The sequence below is a fragment of the Daucus carota genome, chromosome 8 (genome assembly GCF_001625215.2).
Source record: "Daucus carota subsp. sativus chromosome 8, DH1 v3.0, whole genome shotgun sequence".
Lineage (NCBI taxonomy): Eukaryota > Viridiplantae > Streptophyta > Magnoliopsida > Apiales > Apiaceae > Daucus > Daucus carota.
Window position 1 is genome coordinate 17,279,575 of NC_030388.2, and position 23,699 is coordinate 17,303,273.

Sequence of the window (23,699 nt, forward strand, 5' to 3'; positions counted from 1 at the left end):
AAATAAAATAAATTTTGAAACTAATTTTTTTAGGAGCCTCAAAATTCCTGTCTAACTCTCATCCTCCAAGGTAAACTACTTGGGACGCATATGTAGTAATACATATAAAGATATAGACACATATCAGATCACCATAATATTGCAGACTAACACTATAATTTAATAATGTTAGTAAAATAACATAGTGTTAATAATCAAATCCGAACCTAACGTTAGTGGTAAAAAAAATCCAAACCTAACATTAGTGACAAAAAAGGAAAAAATTATAATTCAGTGGTAGGTTTCTAAATAAACAAAAAGTTGGGTGACAAAAAAATCTATTTTCCCAATATAAAATGGCTGGGATTTATGTATATGCTATTCTTTCCAAAAGAAATATTTATACAAGTCAAAATTCGAGGGGATACACAAAAATTGATAGGAGTCTGCAATATATACATCATACATTACATTGCAGGATGAATCATACGTTTAATGCTCTGTCTATGCGTTATCTGTCACCTCAAAAACATCGAACACTGGTCTGCCACAAAACAGGGTATTTGCGACGGAAATTAAGCCTAAAATTCATCGTAAGTTTCAAACTTATTCCGTCGTTTTTGCTCAAGTAGTAAGTTCGAAAAAACGTCACAATTTTTCACATGCGTCATAAGTACGATCAAGCGTCGTAAGTATGGTCAAGCATCGTAAGTTGTACACTGTGGGACCCACAACTTCATTAAAATGATATCTAAACTTACGAAGCATTAAATCCGTCTTAAGTTTCCAATTTACGACAGAACATTCCGTCATAAAATAACTACCGACGAACCTGTTGTATTTCAAAATAAGTCCGAAACTATTCCACACATCCAATCCACTTCAATACCTTTTAATACTATAACAAACATTTAGAAACAATCCGATCAATAAATCAATCCGCAATACCATAATTAATCAATCCGCAATACCATAATTCATCAAATAACATCCTAACAATATTTGTACATAAGCAAAAGGCTAAAAATATGCAAACATCCATAACAAGGTGGAAGTCAATACAAACAACAAGGTTTTTAAAATAATGTGTATATTAAGTACAAGTGACAATGTTGTGAAAACTGCTCCCTGAGAAGCACATCTATTCATTCATTACATTGGACAACATCACTCAGTGAATAAAACCGAGTTCAATCGGTTGATTACACCGACCGTATAGACATTAATATATTATGAAAAACACATGAGAGTTGATCATCATAGACTTAGCATCAATCAACTAAATGGCGAGCTGATGAAGGTTTCAATTTGGTGTATATATCTGGATGAAGATTCACAACAACTCAAATAGTGACGGCAAGATGAGAAACTTTCTCTCTTATATAAACTCCAAAACGTGATGATCAGTGTCGTTACCTCGTAACTAATCGACTCACAATTTTCTCACCCAACTTTTAAGTTCTCTCTTCTGCATTTTTAACATTTTCTGCTTATTAAACTACATAAATGTAAGGGTGCTTACTTCTGGTTCTGCTCCACCTTAGCTTGTACCTTTTGTTCCAGAATAGATATTTCAGCTTCCAGACTAAGCATCCATTATATCAGAACAACATCTCAGGAACATGCTGTTAATATAGTAATGACACATTACACAGAGTACACTTGATGCTTCATAATTTAATATGAAAATGCGAGCTTTAGTGCTATAAAAACTTACATCACAACAGTCAAAAACTTTCTATTCCGAGTTAGTTGTTTTCCGTTTTCTCTTTGCTTCCACCATGTCAACCTATTGTAGATCCCCGAGTCAGAAAAAGGTGTTCCCTTCTTCCAGTAAAAGCACGGATATGTAATCTTAAGAGAACACGGAAAATTAACAGTTAGCTTGCAAGGTAAAAACAAGTTCAGCAGATTTATAAAGAAAAAAAAACATGTACTACATGAGGCACTGGGAAAATCAAAGACTACACTTAAACTACTTAAAAAAAATATGTACTACTTGAACTACTTGAAACGCATATAATATAACTCTGTACAATCACATCCGTATGGTTGGATCGTCCAAAATGATTTTCTAAAAAATAGTTTCATGTTTCGAGTATGTATAGGTTTCAGATTCGAAACCATCCCGGATGGCCTCCCTCCATCTCATGCTGATGCCACACAGGACATAGCTGCACTTAATCGCTCCATCAAAGAAAACAACATGTTGGCTCCATTTCAGAGCCTCGTCGAAAAGCTCAATGCTGGAACCCATCAGGTCACTTCCATCCTCTCTGACGGCTTCATGTCATTCACAGCTGATGTTGCACATTCACTCAGAATTCCTATTGTTTTGCTTTGGACAATTGCTGCTTGCGGACTCATGGGATTTTATCAGTTCAGAAATGTGCTTGAAAGTGGACTTATACCATTTAAAGGTAAGATTTTTAAATTTTAAATTTAGGGTCAAAACAAAAGCAGTGACATGTATTGACCATATTGATGTTTTTATGATGCAGATGAGATTTCTCTTACAAAAGGGCTGGACACAATAATTAACTGGATCCCAGGAATGCCAAATATTCTTTTGAGAGATCTTCCTAGCCATGTCAGAATCACAGATTCCACTACGCCAAATATGAGCTATTGCGACCCCAACATGCATTTGTGTTGCATAAAATGTTACAACAGACCAAAATTTTACAAGTCTATAGCAATATTTTGAAAAATGTTACATAAAATAAGAAAGTGTTACAAACAAAAGTATCAAAAACTAATTTCAGATCAAACGCAATACTTTAAAATGTGTTACAATACATTGTAACGAATTTGACTAAAACTCAGGCGGGATTTCAATTTTTATATTAGGCGGGATGCCAAATATTGGGGCCAAATCTTTTAGTATCAAAGCTCCTTTACTTAGAATAAAAATTAAATACAAAAAGAAACATCTCTCCTGCTCTCTCCTCTCCCGGCCCTCTCCTGAATCGCCTCCCTCCGCTCCGCTATTCTCTTTCACTCATCTCTCTCGCACCTATTACTCTTCTTCTTCGCTCATCTCTCTTGCACCAACTGCTCTTCTGTCTCCCATCTCTTGCCCCTTTCTGAAACCCTAAATTGATTAGGACAATTATTTGAGCAAAACCCTAAAACTGATTAGAGTTTTAATCGATTCTGTTAAAGCTTTTAATAGAGGTAAAGTACTGATTATATATATTTCGATTATGTTTGACTTGTATTGATTTATCGGGATAATTAATGTGTTTGGTTTTTTGTAATGATAGAGAATAAGAATTTACTCTAATGGTTTGGCAAGCTAGTGTTTCTTCATCTCAGGTTGCGAAAGAGGATAAATATCAGATTGTTAGAGCAGAAAAATGGAGATTCTGGTAGGATATTGTTATTCTCTGTCCATACACTGACAATAAGTTCATCTCTGTCTATCAATTTAAAGGTCCAATTGGTTTTTATTCATTTGAATTGTCCTAGTTTATGCCATGATATTTCAGTTTCTATGCTTATATTGTCTTGCACGTGCTATTATAATCTGCTAGTAGTTTGTGTGTCATAGTCGTAGTGTGTTTTTTGAACACTTGAACAGACTCTGTAGTTTTGTATATACTCGAACAGACTCTGTAGTTTACGGGAAGCCAAAGGTATGGTGCAGTTTGGACACGAGACAACATCGCAGAATGGGAGCAACTAAGAGTCTCGGTTCCAATGATTTTAACACCTGGTCTTACTGGACTTGCATTCTCAGGTTCATACACTTTGTTTAATCAGGGGTAAAGACTTAAGCTAGTCATTTGAATTTATTATCTCTCCCTCTATATACCTATATATTTCAAGTGCTGATGTTTGGGTTTTTTGGAAATCCTAAGGCTGAGTTATTACCTCTGATACACAACTTCCAAGCAATGTCTAGTACTCTTTGTTACATTTGTCATAGTTATGTACATCTATGTTAGATGAAGGATCGTAACAGTATGAGGAGGGTGTTAATACTTAACATGGTTGATGGATGTAGATTATGCTTCTGGCACATAATTGAAGTTTTGACTAGTATTCAATATCTGCAAGCATTACAGGTCAAGAGCAACATTTCCAGTTTTCTAGCTTTGTATATCATGAAAATGAGGTAACGATCATATGTTATAGACTATATACTTTATGATAAGTGAATGTATTATTAAAATATATGTGTGTAACATTTTTAAGTTTTGAATACAAGCAGTAGAAGCTCTAAAAATTTTCCCTGTCCAGATGACTATCTGGAGGCATCTTCCTCCCTGGAAATGGCAGCAATAACAATCGAGTAGAAGGATGTGGCCACGCAACAAAAGTGATACGGAGAGTATAGGTGGGCAGCAGTTCACTCATCCCAATTATTGCTCTACGCCCATGCAATTGATGTCATCAGATGAAGCCAAGTGCTTGCAAGTTGGCATGGATTTAAGCTAAATCCTGCAGAATCATCAAAGGCCGAAGAATGCGCACAAGCCATTATGGATCATTTATAAGAAATTATTATAACTATGACTTGCCTTGTAAAAAAATGACAGATTTTTTTATTTTTCATTCTTTTATTTCTTTCTTATTTAATTTTAGTAAATTGTAATTAAGGAAATTTTAAATGTGATTTTTGGTTTGATATGATTCGGTAATGGTATATTCAAATTTATAATAGGATATTGAAATATGGACTAATAAAAAAATGTTGCACGTAAGCGTTGCCAATAAAATATGAAAGTATTACAATAGAACAAATGTGTTGCAGATAAATGTTGCAATAAATTACTTTTGTAACATTTTTTGCTACCTAAATTTTATATAAAATGTTGTAGTAGGCTATTGTAACACCTTAATTGCGTTGCTGTAACTTCTAAAAGTGTTACGATAAATTTGCTATTGTAATACATTTTATATGTTGCAAAAAGTATCCAAAATGTTACTATAGGGGTCTATTGCAACGGCAGTAAACACAACGCTGAGTTTTGGCAAATATGTTACATTAGAGTATATTGTAACACTTTTGGGGCCTAATATTACATTTTATTAGCATTGCAATAGGCCATATTTGGTGTAGTGTTCAAACGATTTTGTGTTTAACTTTATAAAGGAATGTACTCAGAAAGCTACAAATGCCCCAGCACATGTACTTCATACCTTCGAAGATTTGGAACAAGAACTTGTAAATGTCATCTCATCTCTATTTATGAATGTATTGACAATAGGCCCTCAACAGATGCTGCTCAACCAAATGCCACTAGATCAGGATGATCGTCTGAAAAGCATTGGATATAGTCTTTGGAAAGAAGAAAAATCATGTCTTGAGTGGCTGGACTCGAAAGATGCTGATTCTGTAGTTTATGTGAACTTTGGAAGCATAACAGTCATGTCTGAAGAGCAGCTTATGGAGTTTGGTTGGGGGCTTGCTAATAGCAAATGCAACTTTTTATGGATTATTAGGCCCGATTTGATTGTAGGTGAATCTGCAGTTAACTTGGGAGTTCAATCTATAGAAACTATCAAAAATAGAGGCCTAATTTCAAGCTGGTGTCCACAAGAGGATGTCCTCAACCACGTATCCGTGGGAGGATTCTTGACTCATGGAGGGTGGAACTCAATCATAGAGAGCATATCAGCTGGAGTGCCGATGCTCTGTTGGCCTTTCTTCGGAGATCAACCAATAAACTGTAAGTACTTGTGTGACCAATGGGAGTGCGGATTGGAGATTCCTATTAATGTGCAGAGAAACGATGTAGAGATGCTTGTTAGAAAATTGATGGATGGAGGGTAAGAAGATGAGAAACAAGGCTATGGAGTGGAAGAAATTGGCGGAAAAATCATGTCATCCTAATGGCTCATCTTTCCTTAATTTTAAAAAACTGCTTCTTCTTTTAAAGAACAAGAATATGTAAAATTTATTTTTAGATTGTCAGCTTGAATTGTTATTGTTAAGCTTGCCTCCTAGCATGAGCAGGATTATGCATCTTTTTTCATGGTATGCTTACGGCATCTTCGATGGAGTTGATTACAAGAGCATCTCCAACCATTGAAAACCTTTAGCTAAAAGGTGAGTTGACATGCTATAAACAAAATATTTTAGCCAACAGCTCGAAATACTCGTACTACAACCATACTGAGCCGTTGTCTATAATTTTAGCCAACCTCTGTTGTAAGAAATCTGTAGGTTGATTGCAAATCATTTATTACCATATTGACTTGATATATTCTATTTTAACAATCTGAAATATTAATAACATATTATTTTTAAATTATAGCCAACCAATATAGCCAATACCATTGAAGCAAAATGTCTTACATGTTCAACAAATTTTACATAATGTCTTACAGGTCCCATTTAGCCAACGATTATAGCCAACGTCGTTGGAGATACTCTAATGGTTTGGCTAAATCGAACATGTAAGACATTATGTAAAATTTGTTGAACCTTTAATATATTTTGTTCGATAGTTTTGGCTATAATATTTGGCAATATTTTAAATATAGCATGTTATTATTATTTCAAATTGTTATAAATAGAATATATTGTTTTAATATGATAATTGATGACTTGTCATTTGCTACAGATTTTTAGTTGTTCGACAAATATAATTATTCATAAGTGTTTGGCTAAAATTATCAGCAAGGGAATAGTATGGTTGGAGTGATGATATTTTCATGAGATTATTTATAATTTATATTTTTAATATTTCAACTCATCTCTTAGTTAAGGATTTTTCGTGTTTGGAGTTGCTCTTGGACAAGGGAAAAATGAGAGCGAGAAGACTCTCATTAAAGAGGTTCATTCGTTTAAATTTCGATTGTAAATTTAAAATAAAAATATATTGTCTTTTTAGAAACTTACCACTCAACTAAATTTATTTTCCTTTTAGTCATTAATATCAGGTTTGGATTTTTTTTAGCCACCAACTTAGGTTCGGATTTAATTACTAGCATTATGATAATTTTTTTGTCACTAAACTTATTGTGTCTTTAGAAACTAACCACTCAACTATAACTCTTTTATTTTACTCACTAATGTTAGGTTCAATTTTTTTTTTTTGTCACTGAAGTTAGGTTCAGATTTGATTATTAGCATTACATTAATTCTGTATAGCATTATTAAAATATAGTGGTAGTCTGTAATATTTTGATGATTTGGTATATATCTGTATCTTTATATATAGTACTTTTTTATGTCCCCAAAGTCGTTTACCTTTGGTGATAAGAATTTTACGCACATTTTATGGCTTATAAAAGATGTAGTTCATAAATAATTTTATTTTTTTCTTTCAAATAAAAATACAAATATGTGCGAAGCAATAGAAAAAACTGTAAACTAATGAGAGGGATGGAGGGAGTAATAATAACATAAAATGATGCATCATAGAGGACAATCATCGAAAATTAAGTTTTCCTCTTTATTTATTTATCTTAAAAATTTTAATAAGATAAAGTTATTAAAATTTATAAAGATAAATTTAAGAGAAATCTTAGATTGAGCTAGTCGATTGAAACTTTAATAACGAAAGATGATGCATCATATCAATCAATTAAACTATATCTTATTAGGGAGGGTGAATTGTTTGAAGTCATCGATCTCATAAATTTTTAGAATTCTAATTACAATTTTTCCTGATTTTAATTTTTTATCGGCTCATTTTATATTATTATTACTATATATAAATATATAAACATACGATACATTATCAAAATATTACATACTATCATTTTGTATAAATGATGCTACAAAAATAAATTATTATAATGCCAGTAATCAAATCTAAACCTAAGTTGGTGGCTAAAAAAAATCCAAAGCTAACATTATTGAGTAAAAAAAAAAAAATTAAGTTTCTAAAAACACAACACAGTAGGTTAGATGGGCAAACAAATCTATTTTCCCTTAGAAGGAAGTACCAGAAGAGAATTTGGGTAGAGGAGATTGCAGGAATCATTGAGGAATTTGGGCAGGGGAAATTACAGGAATCATCGAGGAATTACCGTGCTGATTCAGTGAGAAATGAAGTACCCCGTAAGCCGTAATGAATTATTGTGGATAGTTTTCTTTACCCAGTGACCACAATTTGGTGATTGCTTATCCATCGATGACTGTTTAACAAATCATACTACTTAAATACAAACTAAATAAGTCTGCCGACTAAAAACATCAACTTGGTTATCAATGCCCGTGCTGCAAGGTGATGGTGATGCGGGGTAGGAATTCTTCCGAGTGATGAGGAGTGAGGACGCATCAATGCAGATGGAAGACATGGAATTAATGGAAGTGGAGCAGATTCTTAAATGAGTTATCCTATCTTGATTTTGTTTAAGATCTGTTATTTCGTATTTTCATTATCCTTGTATTTTGATAAGTATTTATTGTATATCAAATATTTTATATTTGATAGCTCGGCCGATGCTCTGTTGGCCTTTACTTGGAGATCAACCAATAAACAGTAAGTACTTGTGTGACCGATGGGATTGCGGATTGGAGATTCCTAATAAAATGCAGAGAAATTGATGGAGAGTGGAGGGTAAGAAGATAAGAAACAAGCCTATGGAGTTATTTTTTTTTTCCTCATAGAATGCTTACTCTGCTAAAGTTACTTTTTTTGGTCGAAGATCACCAACTCACTATGAGTTTAAAACCAAAAGATTATTAAGGTAATGCGAATTTACATATTAATATTAATATAGATATATTTAGGTACTGTTTGGGGTTCCTGTTGCAGACAGCAACATCAGCTTTTTGCTTAAAAGCAGGTGAAAAACTGTTTGATAAATATAAACGCAGCTTTTCCGAACAGCAGTTTTTAGCTGAAAAGCTGTTTTTTAAAAAAATCTGGTCCTCCCTTGCTTTTAGAAAAAGCTGTTTTCAGCTTTTGCAGAAAGGTTTTACAAATTTCACAATCAAACCTCATAAAAAAGTTATTTTTTTATATTATATCTCAAAATAAGCAAATATCAAAAAAAATTACCAAACAGTTATCTGATTTCCACAACAACATTTTTTTTACCATCACTTCTTCTGACTGCACAGCAATTTTTAACCGCACTCCCAAACAGACCCTTAGTGAAAAAGAAAAAGAAAATATTTAGTGATTGTTATAAGTGGACAGTGTTTTGAGGAATATATGGGCTACTAGATTTGAAACTTTCTTATGAGAGTATGCCTGAGGGCTTGCTTTGTCATGGTTAGCAATATTCAAAAATTAAATTCCTTTCAGATGGACCTGCAATATTAATAAATTTGGTATGGCATAGTTTTCTAAATGAGACTTAAATAATAGCACTACTAATCAAAGCATGCAGGCTGCACCATATTCTGGCCTTCTCAGCCAACTCTCAAAGCGTCAGCTATAAAAGGGTCCTCGCTGGTTGCATCATATAACATAAAAGCATAACAAAAGAAGTAATGGATTCACTAGCAAGAGCGGAAGAGAAGCAGGCTCATGTAGTGTGCGTTCCTTGCCCTGTTCAAAGCCATATGAAGGCAATGCTGAAAATGGCAAAGCTCCTTCATAGCAAAGGCTGTTTAATCACATTTGTGAATACAGAGTTCAATCACCGACGCTTGCTCAAAGCAGGCGCTCTTCAATCTCTTGAACGCCTCCCTGGTTTCAGATTTGAAACCATCCCTGATGGCCTCCCTCCGTCTGATCCTGACGCCACCCAAGACATACCTGCACTTTGTCATGGCATCATAGAAAACAACATGCTACCTCCATTTCAGACCCTTCTTTCGAAGCTCAATGCTGAAATCGATCCTGTCACTTCGATCCTCTCTGACGGTTTCATGCCATTCACAGCCGATGCTGCACATTCTCTTGGAATTCCTATTGTTTTGCTTTGGACAATTGCTGCTTGTGCATTTATGGCATTTTATCAGTTCAAAAATCTCCTTGATAGAGGTCTTGTACCACTTAAAGGTAAGAATTCATGACTTAGGGTAAGAGCTCTTGAAATGATATGTGCATGCAATATCTATTTGTTTTGGTACATATTTATCATGACAGTGTTGTTCATCATGATGCAGATGAGAGCTATTTAACCAATGGGTATTTGGAGACCATTGTAGACTGGATTCCAGGTATGCCAGATATTCGTCTGAGGGATCTTCCAAGTCACATCAGAATTGTGGAGGCAGATGATTTTATGTTCAAGTACTTTATGGAATGTACTCAGAGAGCAAAGAATGGTACAGCACTTGTAATTCATACCTTCGATGATTTGGAACAAGAACTTGTAAACGTCCTCTCATCTATGTTTCCCAAAGTATACACAATAGGCCCTCAACAGATGCTCCTCAACCAAATACCGATAGATCAGAAAGAGGGTCTGAAGAGCATTGGATATAATCTTTGGGAAGAGGAAAAAACATGTCTTCAATGGCTGGATTCTAAAGAAGCTGATTCTGTTGTTTATGTGAACTTTGGAAGCATAACAGTCCTGTCTGCAGAGCAGCTTAAGGAGTTTGGCTGGGGGCTTGCTAATAGCAACTTCTGCTTCTTGTGGATAATCAGGCCCGACCTGATCGTGGGTGAATCCACAGATAGTAATACATTGGGAGTTGAATTTATGGATGCCATCAAGGGCAGAGGCTTCATAGCAAGTTGGTGTCCACAGGAAGATGTCCTCAACCACGCGTCTGTGGGAGGCTTCTTGACACATGGAGGCTGGAACTCAATTATAGAGAGCATATGCGCTGGAGTGCCAATGCTCTGTTGGCCTTTCTTTGCAGATCAACAAATAAACTGCAAGTTCTTGCGTGACATATGGGAGTGCGGACTGGAGATTCCTAACGATGTGAGGAGAGACGATGTGGAGAAACTTGTTCGACAATTGATGGATAGAATTGAGGGCCAGAAATTGAGAAACAAGGCTATCAAGTTAAAGGAAATGGCTGAGCAGGCCTTTGCACCTAATGGCTCATCTTCTCTTAATTTGGACAAACTGGTTCTTCTTGTCAAGAACTAATACGCTGCTCAAATCTGTTAAAGTTGCTTGTCGCAATAATTTGTCTAAACTTCCATTTCTGTATAAGAATAAGGTTCTGATGTCTATAATAATATCACCACTTCCGAATTGTGTGCAATAAAACTTCATGGATCAGTTTTAGTGATATCTTTTCTCACATGCAAAATGTCTATATATATTTTAACTTGCCCACAATTATGGATCTGCGTTAAGCGTCAATTATGGATTGGAGGAAAAGAATTCAACTTATTCAATTGACCGAGGATTTCACGACACAAGTTAGTCCCATGTAAAAAAATCATCGGCGAAGGTACAGTTTCCACGTCTTGTACTAAGTCAGGGGTTTTCACCGCCTTCTTCTCTTTGAGAACAGGGATATGGTCTGCCTACATTTTACCCGATCCTATCTAATCGGGATATACCGCGCATGCTTGGTTTGGTTTGTTTACAGTTGCATGAGAGCAGAGCACCATGATTAGTTTCTTCTTCATAAAATTGTATGATTAGCACCCTAATAATGTGGTGGTAGTTTTAAATTCTTGGCATGTTGGATGAAACGTAGGGAGTCATCGATCCCACTCCACTGTATGTATATATCAACAATATAATAAGCTGTCATGTTCGCCTTATAATAATACTCACATTGTCTCATTATATTTGTTCTTTTTTGTAAAAATTTCTTATTTGTTTCAAAAATTAATTTTTATTATAACTTAAAACTATAATTTATATTGTAAATACAATTATAGAAGTAATATTAAAAAATTATTTATAACTTCATACTACAAAGGTAAAATAGTAAACAGTTATAATAACGGGCATCTATACTATACTATTATATTATATGCTTATATATAATAAGCGCAATGGAGATAATTTGGTCGTATGGTTCTATGGTCCAAAAGCTTATTATCCGTTGGATCGTATATTGAAGAAATAAGTACCGTTAGATAAGAACAAAATTAACTTCTGTTGTTCTATAACACAACTGATAGCTATTTACATGTTTATAATTTCTTTTCTGAATCCAAAACAAATTCTGTCTTTCATGTGTTTATGATTTTTTTTAATGTAAAATAAATATTTCTTACCAATTTTATTTGTGATCATATAAATCGCACTATCTGTTTCAAAATATATATATATATAAATCGCACCGTCACAATTTTTATATAATACATTTTTAAATTAATAAGCCGGATTTATGTGAGAAACGAATACAAAAACTTTTACTTAATCCAAAACAGATTCTACCTTCTTATTGCATGTTTATGATTCCTTTTCTTAATTCAAAACAAATTATGTTTATCAATTTTAATCTAGAACCATAATTTAGAAAAATATTTAAATCACATTATAATAATTTTAATATAAAATACATTTATAAATATATTCTAATAGAAGTTGGCCTCACATATTCAACTCAAAATTTCATTAAAATTTGATAGAAATAATTTAATACTTTGGCCTAATACATACGAGAAAAGGAATGACTTGATTACTATAGTTTATTTGAAGCCACTAATGGCTGTGATGGTGTATTTACAACAGTTCTAACTTACAAACAAATCATAGTTTCAAATTTTATTTTATTGAAAATTTTGATTTATTATTTATAAATTAAATTTTTTCGCACCATTTAAAATATATTTAAATTTTTTATAAATAATTAAAAAGTTTCCGTGCGTTGCACGGGCTATAAGCTAGTACAATTAAAGCTGAAACATTAAAAGTTTGGTTGGTCGATACTTGACCCAAATTATGGCCTACTTATATAATCAATTATCTTTTTAACTAAATCTATTATCTTTTTTATATTGTCTAACTAAAAGAACTCAATTTTCTAAAAATAATGTTGCACAACATAGCAACTACACTTTTTAACTAAAACACATTATTTTTTCAGAATCCTAACTAAAAAACCGATTTTCCAGAAATAACACATGCAAGAGAAAATGCAACATATATCATAATTTTAATAGTTGATTGTCCAAAATATCAACTGTCGCTAGGAGTGTCCAATCTACCCACTCAAATACGCATATTCTACATGCATGTGTGAAATATGATAGCCACATCTTAACCATGCTTTAATAACTTAAACTTTCCAGCAAACTTGTAATTTACACATACACAAATGATTGAAAAGTAACAATAAATTCAGTTTAAATATATATACATGCTCTCTTCTTCAACATCATCCCCCGAACCTTCTCCATCTTTTCTTAAAGTGTATTCATGTTTTTATAATTTATATTCAAAATACGCATCAAACCTCGCATCCTCGTATGTGTAAGTAAACTTGACATGTTATGTAGAATGTTGCAGAAGTCCAATTCAATGTGTCTCCTCTTCTACTAATGTGTATTTGTCCATCTAATTTGTGCAATACTTTGTGGCCTTCATTATTGTGGACATGATACACGCATGTTGAGTATGCGTTCTCCAAATGCGTGATTAAAGTGTGTTTTTAGAATTATAGGTACACGCATTTCTTGTATGTGTGTTTGTTTGGGTATTTAAGACACGTTTTAGGTCCTTGGTTATTCTGGAAACTCTCGAAGGAGATGTGGTTAAAAGAGGCATTCACCCTGTTTATATAAATAAAATTATATTAAATTTTGTTTGTTAAATTTTAGAATTATATTTGAACCAAAAAAGGTTAGATACACTTATAATCATAAACTTATATTTATAATATCTAATATTTGTGAAATAAATAATTGATATTTTTTGACTAAAAATGTAGAACTTTTATTGATGAGCTAAATCAGCTTGTAAAATAGACATAAACTCGGTGGAAACAAAACTCCCAACAAGAACTTGATCCGGAAAATAATAAGACTCTCTCGCAATGTAGTGAGCAGCTTCCTTAGCAGGCCGTTTGACGAAAAACAACAAAGTTGTACTAGCTCACTTGACAAGATTACTGCAGTCCTCCACAACCTTACCAAAGAGGGAGCGCATCGGCACCTGCCTTTTGATTGCCTGAATTGCTACCAGGCTATTGTATAATGTAGAGAATAATACACTAAGATATTATCATGTAAAATCATTTTTAATTGAAATCATTGGTCGGATAAATTACATTCAGAAATGGGAAAAAAGTATTTATCAGAAGGTATCAATCATCCGGCATCCAGATTATTAATCATAGAAAATCATAGAAATTATAATATACATTTAACAAATTACCCCTCATTGCGGTTCAAGCCGCGTACATCTTCCGGACCAAAATTTTAGATCAGTCTGGATTCTTCGGTCGTAAACAGGACTTGCACCGATTAAATACTAATACTAGTCTCTATTTTCTCAAAAATATTATAAAATATACATGAAATTGAAACTATACATAGACTAGGATTTTTTGCCCGCTACGCATGGTTTAAGAAATTAATTCTATATTATTAAATTAATTTATTTTAAAATGAATTTAAATTTTAATAAAGATTTGAAAAATAATAAAGAAGATAACATAAAGAATAGTTTGTTAATGCTGGTTAATTACTTATAAAATAAGTAATTAAAAATTTATATTTATATTTAAAAAGATATCCCACTACGCATGGCAAATATGATTAGGCTATTACGTGAGCTCGTGGGTTTAGCCAGTGCGCATCCAAAAAAGAGCGGCTGCGGGTTTCTACGTTAAAAAAAATGATTTTTCTACAATGATTTTTTTATTTAATTTTTTCAATATTTGTTTTGTAATTTTTTTTTGATAAGTGTTTTGTAATTGAATATATAAATATTTTACTAAAAAATATAGATATTATATTGATAAGCCCATTTAACACCACTTGTAATATAAAGTTATGGTGGCATCTTCTGGTTAAAAACATAATCCTCTAATATTTAATTTTTGTTTTTCTTACATCTTTATGAAGATATGTTTATAACTTTTCAGCATTTTTACTTTGCTGGATTTGCTAGATGGGTATCGGTGATAACACACAATTTTATTGAAGTATATTACTAAAAATATAGATAATTATATTTGTTAGAAAAATATAGTTCTAAAGAAGTTGTTCAAATTATTAATTCCTTACTATTGAGAACAAATGTGTGTTATAGAAATCATTACATAATTTACATATAAAAATTGGAAAGCATAATCCAGTAAAGACAACTTTCTTTAAATAAAGGGAAGAATATGCATAAAAAATTTCTTTACTTATCTTACTTTTTCAAAATCGATGCAAAATAATAATCCTAAATTTTCTATTTAATAAATTATTCTCTCCACCCCCACTTGACACATCATGAAATATGAGACCGATTAATATTTAATATATAAAATAAGTAACTAAATAGAATTAGTAGAAGTAGTTAGCTTTTTAATATAAAATTTTATAATATCCAATAGATTTTGAAATGTAAATAAAATTTTTTTTAAAAAAGAAGTAGTTAAAAAATATGCACAAACCCTGAGATGATGATAAAGAAGAGTAGACAATGAACATGTTATGCCAATGTCTCGGCTTTTATATTGAAGTTGCTAACTAATATTTCGATCTAACATCGACAAATAAAATCACAAATAAAATACTTGTAATCAAGTTATTCATTATAAATACAGTATCAATGTTCAGATGGTTTACGCATGCTATTATAATTAGGGCATAATTATCTTGAAAGTTCTCCATCCCAGAGCTCCTGGACTGTCCTAAAAGGGCTAGTTTCAGAGATAAAGAGCTGCTCAAGGTTTGCCCTCCTTTGCCGTATTGCAGCAATCTTCTTGGACCCTTCGTTGCTCAACTCCCACTCAAAAATATCAAGATTCTGCTTTAGTCTTTCTTTGTTGAAGCTATTCACCACAATAATCAACCCTTGCTCATAAGCCCTTCTCAATGCAATCCGTGCTACAGGCGTACCTTTTGACTTTGCAATTTTCATCAGAAACTCAGATTCCAACACTCCTTTCGTCCCCCAAAAAGCTCCTAGAAGAGAAATAAGCAGCAGCCTTGATTCCCATTTATCTTGATTTTGTAAGGCCGAGACTTTGGCACTCTTCCATAGCTGTCCAAACAAATTTGATGTCCATTGCAACAGTATCCTCAGGGTTCAATTGAAAAAGATTTGATCCAGCCTTCATGCTTAGCGGAAAATGTATAAGATACTGATAAATATAGCTCAACTTCATATTTTTGTCCAAGTTATAAAAAAAAAATTCCAGATATCTTATACATCAGTACAAAGATTATATTAATCAACATTGATATGAAGAAAATATGACAGAAAAAGAAAAAGGCAAGTTCATATAGCTTAAAATTTAATATTCCCCATAATAGAAATGAAAATTAACAGTGCAAAGTTTTATTATAATATTCTTCTGTAGTATATAAAGTTTTCAATTACAATAATCCAATTCTATCATTGTTATTTGCTCTTCTAGTCACCTATGACAATATCTCAGTCCCCATTCATACAAACAAAATATGATAGAAATGAACTAAATCGATATATTTAAAAATTTAATATCCATCAGAATAGAAATTGAAATTAACACTACACAGTTTTAGTACTTTCAGTGATAATTTTCAGGATTATTTATGTCATTATGTGTTACTACTTGCAACAGATGCTTTAAAATCTAGTGGACAAATAGTCTAATAGTATTATATAATTATCATAAAATCTGATTGATGCTTCGGAAAATAAATCAAACTTGAATTGTTTAAAAGGGTTGTTCGCTAACCTTATAAATAGATCACGATTTTGTGGTTCGATTTAATGGTTGCTAGTGTTAATTATCCAACACATTATGTGCAATTTTATTAGCCTAGACTAAAACAATTTTGTGTTCATTTGTGGAGTTGGGAAGCTCAGCTGACGGTGCAGACTAAGCTAGTGTCATTATCATTAGTTAAATCTCAGTCCAGGTTGCAGTCTAAGTTTATCGTCATTTGGTTCAGGTTCTGCCATTAATGAGGAACACTAAAATGAGAACTTAGAAGCATTTACGAACCTAAGAACTTGATTTAAATTAAAAACCTTAACGTGTAATATCTAAATGGTTCTAACAATTAGCTAAATCATGTGTGTACAAATCAAAGCCTATCATACATTATATTAATTGTGTGATAAATCTTAAATATACCTTAAGATGAGTGGAGACAGTAAAGTTGCCTCTCTTGCCACCGGTTGTATTATACGTGAGCTTCTCCTCAGCTGGCAAAGCAAAGAATTCATGAGAAAGATGATATATTTTCAGAAACCAAAGTGTTGTCAATACCGTGATCAACTGCCTGAAAAATACTCCAGTCTTCAAAGGCCTCCACTATTTTACGACCTCAGACCTCCTATCAACAGAATCATCGTAGATATAAGTTACAGTACCTGCCACCATTGAAAATAAGAATACAAATAAGGCAAGAATCTCAAGAGTTTGATAATAGAATAGTGATATAAGTTACAGCAAATGTCTACATGATTCAAATCAATTTGCAAAGTTTAAACACTTAAATTCAATTAAAAGTTCTTTCAAAACTATCAACAAACATATATACACATTTATACAGTATACATATAGATCGATTTTCGAAAATTATAATAAAATTGAATAGAACTTAAAGCAAACACCTTGTGTGCAATTCATTCAAAGACACTTAAATAGTTAGTTCTTTATCTTTGATGTGTTAAAGTTTTAAACACTTGAAATCAATTGAAATCAATTTTGGGTGAATGTCTGTTATTCTCTCTAAGCCTTTCTTACGTGAATGCAGAATTATATCACGTGTACCTTTTGTGTCGTCCATATCCCCAACCATTACACCTGCAACCTCATCCGATGGACCAATATGATTTTCACGTCCACTCTCAGCCCTGGATACCTTGAGGATGATTTCTAACTCTTGCACACCATTCTCAAACCGATCACGTGCAGATCTAAATTCCTTCACCAACTCATTTGTTTCATCTAACATCTGGGACAATCCTTCAACAATTTCAGCATCAACTTGCTGACCATCTGTGACACTAACCCATTTCATTCTGGTTTCTATTTCATTCTCCGTGTCATAAATATACAACTGACAGAACTTTGGGTCTTCACCATCGTCTGGTAGTAATGAACCAAAAAGGTGGTGGTTCTGACCATTTAACCGATATACATAAGGTGCTCCTCCATTATTAATAGAGTGATCAACTTTTCCTCCGGTAGAAGTAAAAGCAAATAGGCTATTGTATAGACGTATACCATCCTTGAATCTTTGAGACTTGTTCTTATCATTGTGTAACTGCCAAATGAATGATGGAGTTGGCCTCTCTTTTGGAAGTTTGATTTGTCCCTTGGCACAACAGAGGGAAAAAACAGGAGTGCCTTTCTTCACACTTTTGTTGACACGTTCCTCTTTCCACATCCAAGCTTGACAATGAATACATTTCACGTTAGGGGGACCTAAAGTAGCATACTCTTTCACAGCTGCAAATCACATATTGTATCCTTAAATTTGTGCATCAACATTCGAAAGTTTAAAAAGTAAGATTCATGGCACAATATATTACCATATATAGTTGGTTCCTCTTCCTCAATGTCTTGACAGTTAAAATCACCACCATAATCTGTGATTTCCAAAATTTAAGGTTGGTGAACTAATAAAAGCAAGAGTTATTAACATGATTGTTTTCAGATTACCATCTTCTGAATCGCCGTCACTTTGATCGCTGTAAGATTCTCCAAAATGAGAAAAACCTGTGAAAGATTAATATGAGAACATCTTGTTAAATGGAATCATATTAGTCAGCTGTACAAATTCTTTGCACATATATGCAAAAAATAAGAACTGGAAAATCTTATTGAAGTTACCAAGATCATTGAAGTGGTCGGCTGAGTCCTGTTGAGAATCCTTAGGATCAAAATTTAATTTACGTGGTGGTAAGTCATTATTTACACCCCTGTCAGACTGAGTACCTGAAAATTTTACATTTCCTAATAAACTCAGGCTCAAAATTACATTTAAAGGTAAAAGGGATTTTCAATGGCATCGAGCACAGTCACGTACCAACTGTTGGTCCAAATTTATGTGATTCATCAATGAAATCTTCAGGGAAATCTGAAAAGCATTGTAATTATTAAACACAAATAAATTTGACATTTATAACACATTCGTTAAAATGAATTTCATATGGTAAATACCTTGGTCAGAAAAAGCATCACTTGAATCACTATCATATTCAGACAAATTCATAACATCTGTAATTTGCCAGAAAATGTAAAAATGACAGAACCAATTAAATCTAGTTTTCTCTTATTAAGTATAATTGAATGAGAAACATACCAACTTCACTCCTCAAATGTTGGGGTCTTATTGCATTCTCAACCACCATCTTCCCTTTATCTTTACTGGAACTTAAATTTGTAAAGATGGCTATTGCAAAAAAGGGTGTGCTTTAATTATCCAGTATGTTGGTAATAAATAAAAATCATTTGGCTGAATTTGTAGTTTAGATTGGACAGAGTAATTGAACTTACTGTGCTCAGCAGGTGATACCATCTTTTTGACATCAAGGTTCTTGCATGGCCCTGTACAATATAAAAGCAAATAAGTTATCGTTTACCTTTGTGACATCAAATAAGGTTAAATTAATTCTGAAAAGCGAATTACTCTTCTGCGTTGCTGAATGGATGTTTGATCCGCAGGATTTGAGCAAGGCTTTTCTTTTAATATTTGTCGGAGGTCTATTCTCTTTAAACGCTGAACTTTGTTTATGAATTCCTGTCAACATAAGTATTTCAAGTGACCAAATTACTATAGCAACAAACTAATAAAAGCATAAATTAGTACAATAGGCCATTAAAATTTACTCTTTTCTGGAAGACATTCATTTCCTTTAACTCTTGTGGTAGGCACATTTTCTTTGTTGCGTTGAGTATGTTGGCCTAAAGCTGGAAGTCAGATAATAAAAATGCATTACATATAAAGTGTATTACATATCTTTTATATTAAAAATACACAAACGAATTAAATACCATTCGGTTTATGCTTTGGTAGTGGGGACTGAAGAGGCCTAGCTATATTGGGTGACAATGGCGTCAAAGGAGAGAAAATCCTGGCTGTTGTGAGAACAAATATTATTTTTCTCAGAGTATTTACTAAAACTATGTAGTTAAAGAGGTCTGAAGGATCCTTACAACATTGAGAGTAGCTAACAGGAGGTGTGTCTGGTTTAATGTTTTCGACATTTTTTCTCGGAAATCGCTTGACACTATTCCTAGAACCTGGAATGCAGGACGGAGACTGAACATTGGTTTTTTGCTGCGTGTGAAGAGCTGTTTTCTTTGTGGTTCCAACATCATCCTCGATATGAGCTGCAACATTGAAGAATATTAACTGGACACATAAAATCGGACATAATATAATACAAATTAGAAACCATATCTTACATTTAGTTCTTTTTTCAGAAAGCTGAGGATGTCCAACTTTGTAACCTGCACAATGTTTGTGGGGAGACCAATTATTTGAACACGTTTCTAACATGGACAAAACTACAACAAATAAAATTAAAAATTATGTTAAATACTCTTACTCTCTTTAATCAACTGATTAAAATAAGATTCATCTTTAGGTGGATGAACATATTCTTTCATAACTGGCAGTTGATAGTTAACTGCACATATTGAATGTAAAGGGACAAAGAATCATAGAAACAAAACGAATGTCAGTCCTGTGAGTAATGTCAAAGAATATAACACTGTCCACACACAACAAAACTGACAACTACTCACATAGATTCCAAAGTAGAGGGTCATCTTTCGAAGTACTGCGCCTAAATTTATTCATTCGTCTTAAAAAAAATTCATATAATCTGGAACACAGGTACAACAAAACACACTCATTGAGAGATACGGATGGAGGCCATTAACTCCAATATACATATACATACATGTAGATACATCCATATAGAAAAAGAAAGACAGTTGGGAGCTCAATTAATTCCAACACCCGGCTCATAAATACCTAACATATATAAACAGTAATATTCAACCTCGATTGCTTATGATGAAGGAATTGGGTAGATGAAGACACATAGCTAAACAACAAACCGGCATAAATGTAGAGCTCTGCTATCCAGCACCTCGGCTTTCGACCCGATGATTAGAGAGCTTGGATTGAAAAAAAAAAAGGAAATTAGGTTTCATTAACAAAGCGTGCTGAACACAAAAGAGCGGTATGTAGAGGTACAAAAGTATATTGAGGGAGAAGTCAGTAGAAGTACAGGGAAAATAAGCCGGGGAGGTGTGAGAAATGAATATTTAAGTTGTCTGAGGAAACGTGGCTTCTTGCAGCATCGACAACAAAACAGAAAAGGTATAAATACGGGAAGTCAGTGGCATACGGTGTAAATACGGCAGATTTTAGGAGGACAAACTTGTAAAAAGCCAGTAGAATATCCTTCAGGCTTTATAATTTAAAGGGATATACGATTACAAATTTTACTCATTATATAACAGGTACTTCCTCCGTCCGTCTGAGTTGTAAACGTCGAAAGCGGCACACACTCTAATACTTCTCTAAAATATAATCATATTACTTGTTTTTTGAATTTTTTTCTAAATAAAAACTTATCTGTTAAATTTTTATTTAGATTTTTTTTAAAAAAATAAATAATAAAACCATAGTTTAGAAAAGCATCACAATACGTGTCAAATAGTGGACATATGAATTAAATGGGACGGAAGGAGTAATAATATTAAATAATCTGCAATGTTTAAGAACATGTTTTATTGTTTTCGATACATTATTTATATAAAATTAGTTATATAAGATTATAATGAACTAACACAATAACGAGATTGCATAAAAAAAACACAATAACGAGATGTAAAGTAAAAAAGGTATACAAAGTTTAGCGATATTCCGTCCCTCAATTCTAAAAAGCATCTCCAATGGGATATTCCTGTTGGAAGTTTGTCATTTTGAGCACAAATTTGAGTGAGGCTCGGCTACGTGCTCGTGGCGGGTTATGCTTGGATTATGTTCTCCTCTGAGAGAGCTTTCCAATGCATGTTTATTCGCTCAAAACGACTAAGGAATGGATGAGTTGTGATGATCCAAAGTTGCTTCCTTGGTAGTGGAAAATTGGAGAGTAAAGCTTGAATCCCACATAGATTCAATAAAGAGCCTTTAAAGGTATTATATAGCAAGACACTTTAGTAGTGTCCAAATGTGTTAATAGTGTATTGCTCCACCACCTATGTGCGCGCAGGGGTGCAAATTGTGGGATTTCGAGGCAAATTTCGTGGCTTCGCAAGCCTCGGGCTTTTCCGCGTGTGCGACCTGCGGACACGAATGTAGCAAAATCAGGGGTGGTTTCAAATCTGAAACCAGCCAAGTCTCCTAGAGATTGAAGGCCTCCTGATTTCGGATTAATTGCTTGGAGAATGCAGCAAAATCAGGGGTGGTTTCAAATCTGAAACCAGCTAAGTCTCCTAGAGATTGAAGGCCTCCTGATTTCAGATTAATTGCTTGGTTTAACTCCGTATTCCGTTTGCGTTTGTGCCTTCGTTGTGAAGGATTCTTGCGTTTATGATTATTCAGCAGTGACAGAGTTTTCAGCATCCTAGCATCATTCGTTTATGCCCTTCCAATTCCTAACCGATAGGAAAATAAATTAAGTGATAGTGCATAAGGATTTTGAAATTCAAATTTATCTACTGGTTGAACTTTAAAAGTTGTGCTACGTCGATTTGAACAGATTATCCTTAATCATTCACATAGATTCAGCAGTGGTGAAACGCTCTACTAAAATAGAAAATGTCACATGAATCGTCCTACGCTGTGTAGGAGATTGAGAATTTTGTGTGCTAGTGGTTCGACAATTGACATTGCACGTTGCAGAGAAGACTGTTCTCCACGAAAGAAGCAAACTACGAGATGCTATCACAAACAGTCTTCAAAATCTGCACACTCCAACATTTCCAGAGTGGGGGTTAAGGTATTGCATGATATTGTGAGACACTGAAATATCTGTAGCATATTTGTCTTCAAAACAGGTGTCTCTTTTAAATTGTTAATGTATAGTACAAGGTTCCGTAGGAATAATTACTAAATTCAAAGTACATGGGAGAATATTACTGGTAGCCTGGTATTCTACTTGTTGGAGAACATAAAGTTAGATCCGTCCCACAATAATAGTCTCTTTTAATTGATTTTTTTTTCTCATAATACTTGTCTATTTTTAGTTTCCATTGCAAATATATTGACGTTATTCCAAAATTACCTTCTTGAAAGTTGTTTAACAATTAACAAGGGTTGAATAAAAGTCTAAATTAATGCATCTATTAGGGATATAAGTGAGAAAATATTATTTAATTAATGTCTTCTGGGTGAGGTTCAAATTAGAACCAATATTAAAATTAGAACTTAGGACCACACACATCCATCAGATGAATTTGAATTCAATGGTCATGGTCTGCCTAGCTATATAAATATAAATTATAACTTACAACTATTTAGGATACCTTATTTTTATATGCAAATCATTACTACAAATAATAATAATCATTAACTACTACCTAATCATCATAATAATCAGTTAATATATATGCACTTTGTTATAAATGCAAATCAAACTTACAACATGTGATTCTCAATCAATTGTAATAATATAATATTACAAAATACGATATTCTATTGCAGTACATGTAAATATTACAAAAAATGAGATTCTGCTCCAGTACATATCTAGCTCATATAATATTACAAAACATGAGATTCTGCTGCAGTACAATCTAGCTCATATAATATTGTACC

The 23,699-nt window shown here is 33.2% G+C and overlaps 1 protein-coding gene, 1 long non-coding RNA gene and 1 pseudogene across 4 annotated transcripts; all 3 read left to right on the top strand.

The window, feature by feature from the left end:
- The first annotated feature begins 2,870 nt into the window (after window positions 1–2,870).
- On the top strand, window positions 2,871–4,614 carry LOC108198800 (uncharacterized). 3 transcript variants are annotated; one of them, XR_010286259.1, is made up of 3 exons: window positions 2,871–3,746; window positions 3,989–4,099; window positions 4,225–4,614. It is a non-coding gene; the product is annotated as an uncharacterized LOC108198800 (long non-coding RNA). The 3 variants fall into 3 exon arrangements; XR_001802186.2 differs by having other exon boundaries at window positions 2,871–3,350; window positions 3,592–4,099; XR_010286258.1 differs by having other exon boundaries at window positions 2,871–4,099.
- A 446-nt stretch (window positions 4,615–5,060) lies between these two features.
- LOC108198246 (7-deoxyloganetin glucosyltransferase-like) lies at window positions 5,061–5,953 on the top strand (annotated as a pseudogene).
- Window positions 5,954–9,327: 3,374 nt separating this feature from the next.
- Window positions 9,328–11,048, top strand: LOC108197825 (7-deoxyloganetin glucosyltransferase). Its single transcript, XM_017365534.2, has 2 exons — window positions 9,328–9,896; window positions 10,004–11,048. The coding sequence occupies exons 1-2, from the start codon at window positions 9,383–9,385 to the stop codon at window positions 10,942–10,944; spliced, it is 1,455 nt and encodes a 484-aa protein (XP_017221023.1). The 5' UTR covers window positions 9,328–9,382; the 3' UTR covers window positions 10,945–11,048.
- Window positions 11,049–23,699: the final 12,651 nt, after the last annotated feature.